The sequence below is a fragment of the Callorhinchus milii genome, unplaced genomic scaffold (assembly GCF_018977255.1).
Source record: "Callorhinchus milii isolate IMCB2004 unplaced genomic scaffold, IMCB_Cmil_1.0 Scaffold550, whole genome shotgun sequence".
NCBI classification, from domain to species: Eukaryota; Metazoa; Chordata; class Chondrichthyes; order Chimaeriformes; family Callorhinchidae; genus Callorhinchus; species Callorhinchus milii.
In genome coordinates, this window is record NW_024705291.1 from 40953 (window position 1) to 56031 (window position 15079).

General features: G+C 47.0%; 1 protein-coding gene across 1 annotated transcript; it reads left to right on the top strand.

Moving 5' to 3' along the window:
- Positions 1-2156: 2156 nt before the first annotated feature.
- LOC121852186 (tripartite motif-containing protein 55-like) lies at positions 2157-14809 on the top strand. The gene is given in 10 exon segments (XM_042346279.1): positions 2157-2252; positions 5689-5858; positions 7300-7465; positions 8548-8643; positions 10436-10669; positions 11618-11640; positions 12207-12310; positions 12313-12330; positions 13040-13128; positions 14786-14809. Coding segments are annotated over 10 exon segments (1020 nt in total).
- Positions 14810-15079: the final 270 nt, after the last annotated feature.

Genomic DNA, 15079 nt, shown 5'->3' on the forward strand with positions numbered 1-15079 from the left:
GAAACTCGCAAGCAATCGCAGCGTGAGATAGCTAGGGGATGACAAAGAAGCAAAGTGGGTTCCCGAAAACAATGCGCGTGGACCTTTGGAATGTTAACCTCTTGTAAGCGTGGATATTTTTTTCTTTCATAATTTGGTGATTCAGTTTGTTGGGATACCGTACGCTGAAGTGGCCGTTCACGGTACCCCACGCGTGACTTATCTGCACACATTGACAACGCGCACGCGTGTCTAAGACACCAAGAGGAGCGTGACTTGGTGTCAATTCTAACGCTCTTCCTGAACGTGGCACCAATGTAGATTATTTTTTTTAATCGGGCAAATCAAAGTCCCCCGCTTACCGGATACAAAGTCTGCTGCAGCAGGCCGCGGCGTCAACAACATTTCTCAACAACAACGACAACAACAACAGCGTGTCACTTTTATCAACTCCACAACAACAACAACAGCGTGTCACTTTCATCGACTCAACAACAACGACAACAACAACAGTGTGTCACTTTTATCGACTCAACAACAACGACAACAACAACAGCGTGTCACTTTTATCGACACAACAACAACGACAACAACAACAGCGTGTCACTTTCATCGACTCAACAACAACAACAGCAGCGTGTCACTTTTATCGCAGGAAATTCAGACCGCAGCTGTTTCCCCGAGCCTCCGAATGTCCGCACGCTTTTGGGAGGAAATTAACTCTGGGCGTGACGCACTCTCAGCGCCTAATTTAGTTTTTGGAAGGCGTCGTGATTATTTATTAATCGTTTTAACGAGGCGTGTGTGCTTGTAAAATCTTTTTTTTGCGTGCGTACGGCGCTTTCAACGTGGATCGAGACGGCAGTTCTTTTTATATTTTTCGCGGAAGACAAATAAAATAGCGTAATTTAAAACCCGCGATGCTATTTTTATACAGCGGATGCGACCCGCCAAGTCTGGCAGCTGTCAGTGGTCGAGACGAGATCTTAAAACGGCCACCAAAAAATGTGTTTTTTTCTGTTGCATATTTTTAAACAGGCGGTGCAAGTGTGCGCGAAGTTTCAAATAAAAAGTCTCAGCGATGACCTGGCTCGAATGAGCACTGTTGGTTGCGTCTCTCCCCAGTTCACGGTCCTGAGGCCGAAATGGAAATTCCTCATTCCTCTGGTAGGGGCGATTCTCGAAATAAATCAATTATTGTTGACTTACACACAAATACAAAAATAACATGGCACTCATGTCATCGATCCCAGAGTGACAGTGGGTTAGATTAACCCCGACACCAGGATCTGAACGTGCAACCTTCTTGATTGCAAGCTGCTCACTCTACCGCTGAGCCAGAGGTTATACTGGGTGCTTCAAAAAAATATTAACACGTACATGGGACTATCGTTTTTAATGGGAAAAGAAACGGATAATACACTTTAACATGATAACAAATGAATGTTGATAGCTTCAAAAAATCAAAGAGTCTCCACTCGTTCGCCATCGTTGTCAACGCGTGCCTGGAATCTTCTCCAGGTGGTTTCCAGAGCTCGGAGGCACATCTCTCGTGGTATTGTTGCAAAATTCTCAGAAGTGTTAACATTGTTTGAAGCTACCCTGTACAAACTGTCTAAACTATCCAAGCACCTTGAAGAAACGTCCAAGTATAAGTGCCTTTGGTGTAGCGGTTAGCGCGCTACGCTACGAACCCGGCGACCCGAGTTCGATTTCTACTCACGACCACCACCGGTTGCGATTATTTGAACCCGTCCTGGGCCCTCCCCTAGGTCGACTCAACCTCAAATGAATACCTGGTGTGGTGTGTAGTAAATATCGCCACTTGCCGTGCCGGCCGTCATAGGTGGTTCGCGAACAGCACTTGCGCCAAAAAGTCTGTTAAGGCTCTAGGGGGTGTCTTTGTATTTGCCTTATAGCGACGCAAATAACAACACACGAGAAAACAGGTACGGGTGTCTCTTGAGCACTGTCTGATAAGTGTCCTCGCGGATTAATGCAGCGTGATTATTGTAACACAGCAGTGTCCTTTATTGGTCCAGGAAAATCTTCACTGAAGTCTTTAGATTTTTTTAGATGGTGTTGTTTGGTCGATTTCAATCGTGTGCTTATCACGTGGTAGGAAGTCGGTCTACCTGTTGAATACCAGGGGAATAACAAGCAAAGCTCCACACAGGATGGATTCAGGAATCTTTTGCTGTACCGCCATCTCACAGAAGTACAGCGAGCCAAGCCAACAACGCCTGCTGTTCACAGAGAGCCTCCTGGTCCAAGTACTAACCAGAGTCAAACCCAGCTTAGCTTAATTCTAGATTTGAAGCTTTCGTGACTGATAGGATTCATATTCTTGGGTTTTTTCGGTAAAGTTACGTAGGTAAAAAATTAAAATTAATAAAAAAAAAATCACGACGTTTCGGAGGCAACACAAGCCTCCGTCTTCAGGTGGAATCGTCACAGCACGATAGCTTAGCTTCTCAGATTCAGTGATATCGGGCGCATTCGGGGCAAAATGCAGCCTATGCAAAATATCTGTGTCCATCTACCGCAGCAGCAGCAGTCAAAGCCGCGACAGTTAACATCGCAACGCAAATGAGTCGTTCACAAAGAGCTCATGATTGGGTTTAAGAGTTGTTGCTCCCTTGACCTGATATTAGTGTTGTTGTTGTTGTTGATACGGGTTGACAAAGCAAAGGAGTGCAAGGGGTTTTAAAACGGCGTTAACGAGCGATTGTGAAGAAACCCGTCTTCTATTCCCACACCTCCACCACTTGCATCCCTCCACCTCATCCACCACCCACCCATTCCACCCCCCTCCCACATCGTCCATTCCGCCCCCACCTCTTCCACCCCCCACCCCTTCCACCCACCCCCCACCTCTTTCACCCTTCTCCCCCCACCCTTACACCCCACCACTCCACCCCTTCCACCTCGCCACCGCTTTCACCAGGAGTCACGCCAGCTCCTTCCCCGGTGGCAGGCGACGTCTGTGGGCGCGCTGCATTATCAACATCATCAACATCATCAACATCATCAACATCATCAACGGCACACACAACAACAACAAAAACGCGGCCGGTGGTAGTGACGTTTATTGCAAGCACGACACTGCGCATTTCACAGTAACAACAAGTGAATACCTGAGATTAAAATGACATCTCAAGTCAATTATAGGTATCAACTGCAAAAAAAAAACCTTGTTCTAAAGTGGTATTCTCTGGCTACACTAGCCAAGTAGATAACATTTTTGTTACCAACCCTTTATCACTCTGTTGCCTACTCTGTCTCACCGTCACAGTGCTAAATCCTGAAGAACCGCGCACAAATGTCCCTTGTGCCTATATCGCTAAATGCTATGTATTCTGCTGAGGTGGCCGTACAAACATGCTCTTTCGAAGCGCACGTTGAGAGGGCAATACCAAAAACCCACCGTGGAATTTCAGGCGTAGCACGACAAGCTGCAACAACAAACCCAGAGGTCTCGAGGTTACGATTCTGGTCAAAGCACTTGAAGCCACGGGCAATGTCCACTGGTCCACCCTTGTAGCTTGTCCACCCCAGCATACTAATAAGGCAACAAGCGATATACCAGGGTGCTTCAAGAAAAAAAACTGTAAAACACTTCTGAGAATTTGCAACAACATCACAACAAATGTATATCCGGGCTCTGGAGACCACCTGGAGAAGATTCCAGGAATGTGGTGACAATGATGGCGAACAAGTTACTTTTTAAGCTATCCACATTTGCTATCATGTTACAGTGTGTTATCCCAGGTTTTTTTCATTAAAAACGATAGTCCCATGTGAGTGTCAACATTTTTTTGAAGCACCCTTCGTTAATGCAAGTCCGATGGCGCATCGCTTGTGGTAGGGGGTGAAGTGTGGACAACATCTCCACTATACCTGCGTACTGTACCGCCCTGTATGGCCTAAACCGAGAGGTCAGGTAGTCAGGTCCCGTCATACTGCTCGCTCCCATAAACGCGTCACAGCAAAGGGGGTTGCCAAGCCTCAGGCATCTTTATTCAATTCACAATTGTAGTGAGATGTGAGTGTGGCAGGGATAAACAGCTCTAGTCTAGCTTCACGCACGCCCTATTATACTCCATACCGGTTGCGGATTGTTGCGTGTTTTAATTTTGTTACGATACTTCACCACGCTGGTCAATTCGGGACGGTAAAGAGGGACGGTAAAGAGGACCACTTCGAATCACAGTTTCACTCTGCAACTCATGTTGGCCTTGGCCGGGAAATCCAACTCAGGCGGTACGAGGTTTGGAGCTCAGTGCGACAACGACTGCACCGCCGCTTATCCCGCACAGACATGGAGAAGTCGCTCTAAATCTGCACAGATGGGGTCTGCGACCCGCTTGCTGTACCGCCTCCTACAGGAGCCTCATCGCCCTCTATCTGGTTGTCCAACTCCACGTGGTCCACCGGCCCTAATCTGCACATTGCTACTCAATGTTTTGATTTCTTTCTGTAACTTTCTTTTGTTTTTCTTTTTTTTTAACAAAGATCCTCCGTGGATCATTCTTCTAACGCAGCTCACGGCTGAGCATTTCTTACCCACGTCGACAAAATAAGAGCAATCAAAATCAATCAATACAACAACGGTTGTGCAACCACACCAGGACATTGGCTGTGCATATCCTCACGGGGTATTGCTGTTGGTGAATTGTGTCGCTGGCATGAAATTCGGCGGTGAATTCCCCCCTCCTTGGCTACAATCTGTGCACCACTGACCCTTTAACAGCTCAGAAAGCATTGCACAATCTAATACATTACATGATGATTTTTATACATTCTCTCCAAGTGCTGTTATTGGGCTCATCAAAGTGCATTTTATTTAGAACTACGACAAAGGGGGGAAAAAAACCGCATCTCAACTTTATCAAAACAAACAAAAAATGAACACGTGCATATGTAATGTTATTGGCAAGAGCACTCCGTGTGAAATTTGGGACTCCATGCAATGCAAAAAAAAAAAAAAAACGCACGCAAACCCATACGATAAACAGATCACGTATTTAGTCATTCTGTTCAGCGTTTAATATTTACTTGAAGTGTGTTTAACGTTGTGGTCCTCCGCATGAGTTTATATATAACCCCTGTTTAAAACAAGGTCACACTCTCGGGTTGAGTCAACAATGTGTTCCCCTTGGCAACTAATTCATGCAATTGTAACACGATCAATATAAATTCAATCTACCCGAGCCGACAGGGAATGAATTACGAACATTGATTTATGTTCGGGCAATATTTCTGATGTCTCATATGACATCGTTGTTTTTGGGCTGATTTTATACTTTATTCTTTGCTGTATTGTATTACTCTTGCGAACAGGAGTTCTCACCTGGTTAAAGAACACTAACTTGATCTCAATCACTCATCATTTTCACTCGATCATCTGCCCGCTCACCCACTCATTCACTCATTGACCCACTCATTCGCTCACTCAGTCACCCACTCATTCACTCACCCACCCACACACCAATTCGCCAACTCACTCGTCAATTCACTCATTCACCGACCCCCTCACCCACTCACACGCTCACTCATCCACCTACTCACAAACTCATTCACTCTCCCACTCGTTCACTCTCTCGCCCACCACGCACTCACTCGCTCACTCACCCGGCTCAATTAATTCCACTTACACTCAAGCCAACCCACTCCCGAGTGCTCACCTGCTCGTTCGCTCGCCCGCAGGCCGCCAACCCGTTCATGGTGACACGGGGTAACACGGTGACGTCCGGAGGTCGTTTTCGCTGTCCCTCGTGTCGCCACGAGGTGGTGCTGGACCGGCACGGCGTGTACGGCCTGCAGCGCAACCTGCTGGTAGAAAACATCATCGACATCTACAAGACAGAGTCCACCAGGCGAGTGACCACGGGGGGCGCGGTGTCACACACTGGCAAACGTGGATCAGCCTTGAACTCACTCGGTGCTGGGGGGACCCTAAGCATGCACATCGTGTGTTTCCACCCAGCCACCACAACAACAGCCAGGCTATGTGCACTTTAAGGCCACCTGAAAGTGTCGAACGCCCGCTGGCAGGAGAGTGACGGGTCAGACCAAAGGTGGCTTGGGTTTGACTGACTGAGATGACTGGTCGATGGACCGTCTGCGTTCCCACCCACCACACACACCTTTTCAGATGCAGACCAGAGGTAGATAGGTAGTGAGACGAGATGGATACGAGTAGGATATGCATGGGTAAAACGAACGAAGCGTGTGTTCAAACATGCACGCTCATTAGGGGTTTGAATTCGAGCCGTTGTTTGGTTCACTCCAATTTTGTCCATTCATCTTAGGCCCCTTGAAATACGTGGGGTCCGAAACGTGTGCTTGGTTTCCCTATGCCCAGTGCCGTTACTACTCCGACCATAGGAGCATGGATGCAAATGTATCCGTTCATCTGTTACATTTAATGTTATATTTTAATTGCCCTTTCAATTACAGGCAGCTATAATCAGAAACATCCTGCAAAAGGACTATCGCAGCAAATTTCACTGGTGCTGGCTGTTACGTGACAACACAGCTACTCCGACTTACAAGAATACATCTTGATTTGAGTTATGGATTTCCCAAAGTTGTTTGTAAACCCTGCTCAATACCAGTCGAGTGTGAACTCTCTATCTGTCTATTGCACTTCCAGGAGTGCTGATTGTCGCCGGACACTTGGAATTTGGGGGCATTTGTGCCTTTGTCCCTGCACACAGTAACCGCGCTGACATTATACAGGGTGGCCCAAATTATTTCCCTTCTACGTGACTTTACCGAAAGAATCAAGAATATGAATCCCTGCAGTCACGAAAGCTTTAAATCTAAACACATAGGGTTATTATATATTTTTAATACGTAAATTTTGTGTTACTGTTGAATTAATTTTGACAAATATTCAACACCGGCTTCAATTAACATTAATACACTCACGAATTATATTTTGAAACTAATTTAAGAACTTTTTTTTAAAACATGTGAAGCTGCCTTCTTCATCGTACATAAACGCGCTCGTTTTTTTTTTATTCCGTGTTCTTTGCGCTTAAAAAACTAATTTCACCCGAAACGGAAGAAGAAAAATAGATAATAATAATGATAATAAAAACAAATTTTACTTAAAGAATAAGCAATTATTTTGTTTCGCGCAGCGTCAAAATAAATGAAATAACCCTACGTGTCCTGACTTTTGAACCACCCTGTATGTAGTCACGTATCTATGTATCTATCTATCAGTGCTCGCCAGCAAACAAGCTTGCAACGAAGGCTAACCCGGGTGAATTCGGGTCTTTTTCTTTCGCGTGCCGTTGAAAACCACAGGCCGGTGAAAAAGGTGGACCACCCGATGTGTGTGGAGCACGCGGAAGAGAAGATCAACATCTTCTGCATCACCTGCAGCGTGCCCACGTGCTCTCTGTGCAAGGTGTTCGGAGCTCACAAGGACTGCCAAGTGGCCCCCCTGGGGAGCGTTTATAAAAGCCACAAGGTGACCACCACCACCATCACCACCACCACCCAGTCACTACTGACACCCCCCCCCCCATCTTCACTTCAGTAGAGCTAATACAAAGGTTCAGCCAAACCACACAATGGTAAGATGTTTATTTTTTAGTATCACTCCTGCTAAATGTTGCGCTCAAGAAACCCACCCGGCTTACCTGCTTTCTAAACTGATGAAAGACATGCTGTTGAGGGTACCAGTTACTGGGCGTCTATGAAAAAGAGCTTTATAGCTCTTTGGATTCCTCCAGGATAAATGAAGATTCTGATTCTGGTGAAAGCTGACATGGCACTCGATGAGGGCTGGGTTCGGGCCAGTTCCGTTTCACACCCTTGTCTCCCCATCGGCGATGTTCATCAAAATAGCGCTGAATTCCAGGCAGCCTTGTCAGGCAGATGACGCGTGGTGGGGTGAGGTGTGGGTGCACCCACCTCTTGCTTGAGTGTCTGGTGAGCTGTGAAAGAGTAGATAAAATGACATCTCGAGCCACCAACTGGTGGATGCACTTCCACCAGCAATGCCGAGGGTAAGCTATTGCATGGCTGGACCTTTGTATCCCACCCCCCCCCCCATTTAAGAGAGTGCACGTACGTTTGCACGGTAGTCTGTTCTTCTGTAACGCGGTAGTCGCGTCCTTGAAGAACACCGCTTTATGGAAGAATCGTGTTATAATAAATACAATATCATAGGGTAATGCGCAGCCCGCGATAACACGGTGAGATGCGTACGCGAGCTGAACAAAGACCGAGGCGCGTGGGTAGCATCTAGAAGCATCCAGCAGCATCCCGACGCCTTGCGCCATGATGCACAGTGGAAGCCGCTACAACCCGCTTATTCCAACTCACGCTGCGATGTAGTTCCGTTCACTCGATCGCGTTGCATCCAATTCGCAACCGTGTTCGCGAAAAAAAAAATGCGTTCCCCCGAATGCAATTCACCGCGTTGCATCCAATTCGCGTCGTGAAAATTACGCGGCGCGATGGGAGGACAGACAGTGCCCAAGTTCACCCCCTCCCCTCTCTCCCCGTGTCCTTCGACGGCTTTCTTTGTTGTTGTGCTGTTGCCAGAACGACCTCAGCGACTCCATCTCCAGACTGGTGGCGAGCAATGACAGGGTGCAGCTGATGATCAGCGAGATGGAGCACAGCTGCAAAGTCATCGATGTAAGTGTGACACTCCCCCGCCCCGTTGAAACACCAGTGCAGCAGCGCACGCACGCACGCACGCTCGCGCGCACGTACGCACACACACGCGCACGCACACACACGCGCACACACACGCACACACACGCACACGCGCACACGCACACACACGACGCACGCACGCGCACACGCACGTGCACGCACACGCACGTGCACGCACACGCACGTGCTGCTTCATCGCAGCGTTGTTGAAATCCGGGCCGTGACGCTCTCGGCTGGGGCACTTTGCCCGCCCGTGCCACGTCGGACGTTGTGGAGTTGCCGTCGCTTCAGTGACAATGAGAACGACATCACCCCCAGTGGCGATGATCTCCGAGACTCTCTGCGTTCATCGAGTCTCCGTTGTGCTGCAGTGTGGCTGACCCGGCTAAAGAACGCTGGCCTCACGCAGCCGGGGCAAAGATCCCGCAGTGGATTTGTAGCGGGGTTTAAACGTTTGTTTTTTATCAACTCAGTCATTATTTCTAGATTTGAAGCTTTTGTGACTGCAAGGATTTATACTCTTAGGTTTTTTTTCTTCGGTAAAGTCACGTAGGTAAAAAATAATTAATTTTAATAAAAGTAATAATATTATAAAAAAATAATAGTTATTAAAAGTAATAATATTACTTTTATTAACTTTATATTTTATTTTTTACCTACGTGACTTTACCGGAAAAAAACCCAAGAGTATCAGTCCATTATAACACAGGTTTTTTTTAAATCTCGTAAATAATGATTACAAAATATAACTAACAAAAACCTGTATTATGGATGATATTGGTCGCGAAAGCCTACGTGTTAATCAGCCCATTAACCCGGCCAGGGTTGATCAAATGAGGACTGCTTCGTTTGAAGTCGTAAGAGGTCAACCTATGAACGTTACTGTAAACAGACAACTCGTACCGCTGATGAGCCACCACTCGCGATGGTGGCCACAGCGGCGTTAGGTGTCGAGTGTGCAGGCGGTGCAACTGCACCGGAGGCCGCGGTTACGACGAGCCCACTGCCGGGCAGGGGGCCCCCAATTAATTAATTGCACAACACCGGAGGGACCGGTTCGAAGCACACCGCGTTGCCACTGGGCAGGCAGACCCCGACTCGGCATTTTCATTTCGCAGTCCTACCACGAGTCTCGTCGACGGATAGCCGTGGATATATTCCCTCAAGTCTTATCTTGTGGACTTTGTCTGGTCTTTCAAATAATATTTTTTTAAAGCTGACTAAAGGGAATCCACACACACACACGCAACGACCTGGCTCAAATTCCACAAGTTGACGCAATAAGACCGAGAGACTGAGAGAGCGAGTAAGCGAGTGGAGCAAAAAAATAACCCGTAAAAAAAAGTTTTTCACTATAAATCCTTTATATGCGTGGCGGCTAGAGTCCTCTTGTCCTCTGGCTTGAGATGGCTGCCACCTATGGGTCAGATGATTGGTTGCCACCATTAAGCAATTGGTAATTACATATAATTTTTTGTTCCTAAAAAGTGTAAAATTTTGGGGAAAAAATTTCACGAAAAATAATTGTCACGCACAACGAGTCTGTGTGGAAAATGTCAGCTCGATTGGATCACGGGAAGTGGGTTAAAAAACGACCGAAAGATTTGCACGGTCGTAAGCGCGCAAGCAAGCAAGCGTGCAAGCGAACTTAATATAAAGGATTTAAAAAACCCCAAAAACACCCCGCAGAACCGCTGACGTTCCCACCGAAAATTAACACCGATTCTGTCGCTCGTGCCCTGCTCTGTCCGCGGGGTGGGCGCCACTCCAGGAGAACAGCCGGGTGCAGAAGCAGATGCTGTGCGAGCAGTTCGACGGCGTATACGCGGCGCTGGAGGAGAGGAAACAGGAGATGCTGATGGTCATCTCGCAGGAGCAGGAGGACAAGAACCAGCACGTGCGGGACCTCATCAAGCAGTACAACGAGCACTTGCAGTCCGCCTCCAAGCTGGTGGAGACAGCCTTCCAGGCCATGGAGGAGCCCGAGGCTGCGGCATTCCTTCAGGTCAGCACCGTTCGTCGTCTCCGCGCTCGTCAGAATCTGTTGGTTGGCGGGGGGGAGGGTGCGGTGAGCGGCGAGCCGGCCGCGCTCCGCAAACCGGCGAGCCGAGTTCGAGTCTTGGCCGAGGCTGACATTGGTGACGGGCGATGTCTGAGCGATTATAGAAACTTCGTTGAATTTTAGATGCGTCGCTCTTCCGTTACTTTGTTTGCGAACGATGTCCTGGACCTCTGTCTTGGCCACGTCGTACTCGTGTGGGCAAACGACAGCCACGGTTGGCGAAAAAGCTTCGGTGGTGTCATCATCATCATAATCCACGAGTGGATTGACAGAGGCCTGCAATATGCATTTGCAGGACATGTGGCTTAGCTCGTTTAAATGAAGATGCGTGCAGGGAAAGGGAGAAAATTACAGGCCTCTTCACATTTTCAGTTTGTCACTCTGAGTTGAGGCCCATCGCAAAAAATACTGACTGATGAAAAATGTAAAACGCTTGCGTACGTAATTTCAAGCGTCATCTCCAGACAGTTCTTTTATGTTTATGTCGTTAGGGTAAGTGGATACGGAACACAGGAGGGCACTTTAGACACGGCGAGTGGGAGTATTGGCGCAGTGGTTAGTGATCTGCGCTGTGAACCTGGTGACCTGAGTTTGAATCGGTGGCAGGTGATATTTGAACCAGTCCCGTAACCTAACCCACAATGACCGGCATGGTGTAGTATGGTCAAATGGCCTTGATGACTGACATGGTGTAGGGAGGCCTTCATCCAGCAGTAGCTTATTGTTATTTAGATATAGTGATGCGTCTCTTTCATCGGTTGCTTGTCAGATTGTTATGGTGCAGACGGACTTGACAATATATCCGAGCGCTGATGGTGATAGATTTTGTTATTAATACAAAACTATTCTTGTCACGAATTTAACGTTGTGTTTTTTTATCATTATTTACAGAGTGCAAGCGCTCTTCAGAAGAGGTGAGTTGTCCGTTCCATATCAAGTCTCCTTTCAACTCATCTATCCCTAATATTGTCACTGAGATTTGTAATTCAGCACACGTCGAGATAGATTTTTAAGTAGGTAATCAAATGAACACTCTTCCGTCTGTATTGCCACATGAGAATAACAATGTTTTGATCCATTAGCCTTTGGACTTTCAGACCAATGATATATATCAGAATTGGTTCAAGAAAGTAAACTTCCTGATCTCCTTAGCAGAGTCGGGCTTGCTAAGTGAATGCAGACGGATTGCCAAATATGCTTGGCAAGGTTATCCCCTCTTCACTTTGGGAACACACTTCAGTCCGTCTCATAAAATAACTGTATACATATATAGTTTGTGTACTCCAATCAAGGCCTTTGAGCCTCCAGCCCAACGTTGTCCAGCAGCATTTGTTCCCACAACCAAACTAACTCTGGACCACCTCGCCCTCGAACTGCTGGTCCTCGTCAGCAGAGTCCGGCAATAGAGCTATAGACGGACGCAGACCAGACTTCGCCGGGTGAAATGTCAGCAAACCGTACCAGCGCACTTCCTTTGCAGCGTCGTCGATGCTACGAAAGGGTCCGAAATGCCGAAGATGGAGATGGGCTACGAGAACATGAACCACTTCCTCGTCGACCTGGACAACGTCCAGGAGGCTGTGAGGGCATTGACTTCGGCAAAGGTGAGAACTCCCAGCTGGGTGGCGAGGGTGGGGTGCCACGGTGGCTAAGGAGATGTTAACTACCTCGCCTGGTCTACGGGAGGTTCAGGGGTTCGATCCTGAGCCTGACGCCTGCTGTATATTTGGATATTCTTGGGTCTTTCGGTAAAGTCACGTAGATAGGTTAAATATTTTTTACAAAAAACTACGACGTTTTAATCGCAACACAAGCGGTCGTCTTCAGGTGTTATTTTTTTTATCTTTCTATGTGACTTTAACGAAAGACCCAAGAATATGAATGCCTGCAGTCACGAATGCTTTAAGTCAAGATGTATTATTGGATTTTGCGTCTCTCTCTCTCTTCTTCCGTGATCGCGTGGATATTTTTTTTCCGTGCCCTCCGGTTTTTGCCTCCACATTTAGAATCAACGTGCGTTGAAGAGTATTTAGATTACTTTGATGCCATACATTTGCACATGATCAGCCACTTCGTTGTGCTGGGTGAGGAGGGTGGGGGCGGGTGTGTGGGGTGTGACGTTGTGACGCAGATTCGCTCACAGTCACAGCAGTTGCAGAATTGTCCCCAAAACTGTCGATTATTTCGTGGAATGAAATGTACGGCAATCATAACGCGCATTTCAAACGAGTGGTTTCGAAGCGCTGCACTTGTATCGATTGTCCGAAAGCCCCGGTACGAAGCGAGGGTCGCATTCACGGTATGCCTTGACAGATGCAGAGGATGAGGACGAAGAGGAGGATGAGGAGGGGAGGAGGTTGCAGAGTCTGAGGAAGGTAACTCGGACAGCTCAGATGCAGACGGTGAGTCCCACTCCACGGGCGTTGAGCAGAGTCCACGCGTTGTAGAGTTGCTGCGAAATTTAAAAGGGTCAAACTTTCCGCGTGCGTTTTCCGTCCAAATGTCACTCGTTTGTAAGTGTCAGTTGATTAGGTAACTGTAACAAGCACACGCAACAAACGCGCACAAAACCCATCCAAATGCGTCCCGAATTAGATTTAATCAAGACGAACCTGCGTCGTCTCCTTCGGCTCATTAAAGTCAGCGGGAAAATCTGGAGCCAGCTCGTCATTCTCATCGCCCACACGTCACGGCTATATTTATCTGATTCGTTTGAAGGTCACCATCGGGAAAAAAATATGACTTTACCACAGAGTGGCCAAAAAGCACAGGACACATTTAGTTTAACAGTGGCATTAACATATTTTTATTGTTTATTCTTTAAGCTCAAATTTTTATCTATCATCATTATGAATATTTTTTTTCTCTCCTTCCCGTGGGGGTCACCTCGAATCTGTCGTTGATAAAACTCGACCAAGACTCCCCGAATGGATTTAGACAACAAAACTAAAATTGACGAATTTTCAACGATTGCACGCCCCTGTGATCTTTGCAGCAAAGTCCGAATTCAATCCACCGTAGCACGAGAGTCGATTTCGTGCCTCCGTCTCTTAGATGGATGCTCTCTGTGACAACTTCCATTCCTCAGCTGCCACTCCATCATGGCTCATCATGGCTAAAGTCTCTCTGAGCTGTGCGTCCTGGCCCAAACCCCACTTACTTTTCCCGGAACGGTTTAAATGACCGTATTTTCCCGCATATAACCCGCGGGTATACCACTTTTTACAAACAAAACAAGACCCTGCGGGGTATATGGAGGTGCGGGCTATCCCACAAATATTTTACACGTGTGACATGTCATAACTCGTTTAATGTTTTCATGGTAGGACTATCCACTATGCAACAGTTACCTTTGACTAAAGCACTGCTGAATAAACCACTCACACTAAAATTGCACATGCTATCACGTTTTTAATTATTCGAATTGTTTGTACAATGAAACGACAATGTTTGAAGTGGGCGTACTTTGTTTACCGGCGACTTGAGAGCTGGGGACAGGGAGAGGTGGGGGGTGGGGGGGTGGGGCAGGTGGGGGGGAGAGAGGTGAGGTGGGGGGGTGGGGGGTGGGGCAGCTGGGGGAGGAAGAGGAGAGGTGGGGGGGCGAGGCAACGGCGTCACCGTAGTGCCGCTATTGTCAGCGCAGTGCGCAATCTACCAGTGCTAAAACGACTTACTTTGCTACCAGTTACGTGTTACTTATTTATTGGATATTTACTTTTGTTACTTATTTTCTGTATTAAGTTCACTCGTTTCCGACTAGTTTATTTTCTTTGTGCACGTTATGATTTTAATGTTAACAATTGATAGTGGAATGTATTACAAATGTAAACGTCGCATTAATTTGATGGAATTAAGCTGCGGTAACGACGTTAAAGATATGAATGCATGTGGGGTGTATGGAGGTGCGGGCTATCTGAAATTTGTTTTACACAAAACGCTACTTTTGCGGGGTATATGCGTCTGCGGGTTATATGCGTATGCGGGCTATATGCGGGGAAATACTGTACGCATTTAACCTGTCTCGTGCATCTTTGTCTTTTGCTGTGTTCGTGTTTGCAGGGGTTCACAAGTGATGTCGGCTAAATGGGGGGGGGGGGGGTATGGAGCTCTTCTGTACAAGACAAGGCGAATGAAGACGACTGGCGGTTGAGAATGCTGCTGATACAAAATGTATATTTATTATTATAGTAAGTGTGGAAGAATACGATTTCCATTTTTTTCAGGGCAATTCTAAGTGGCTATATCAACCTCTTTGGCAACTAAATTGTGGGTGGTTTCAAATTAACTTGAATGTGGAACATTGACATAAATTACATTTTATACTTGACAGTTTTGGTATTTATGATTTTTTTT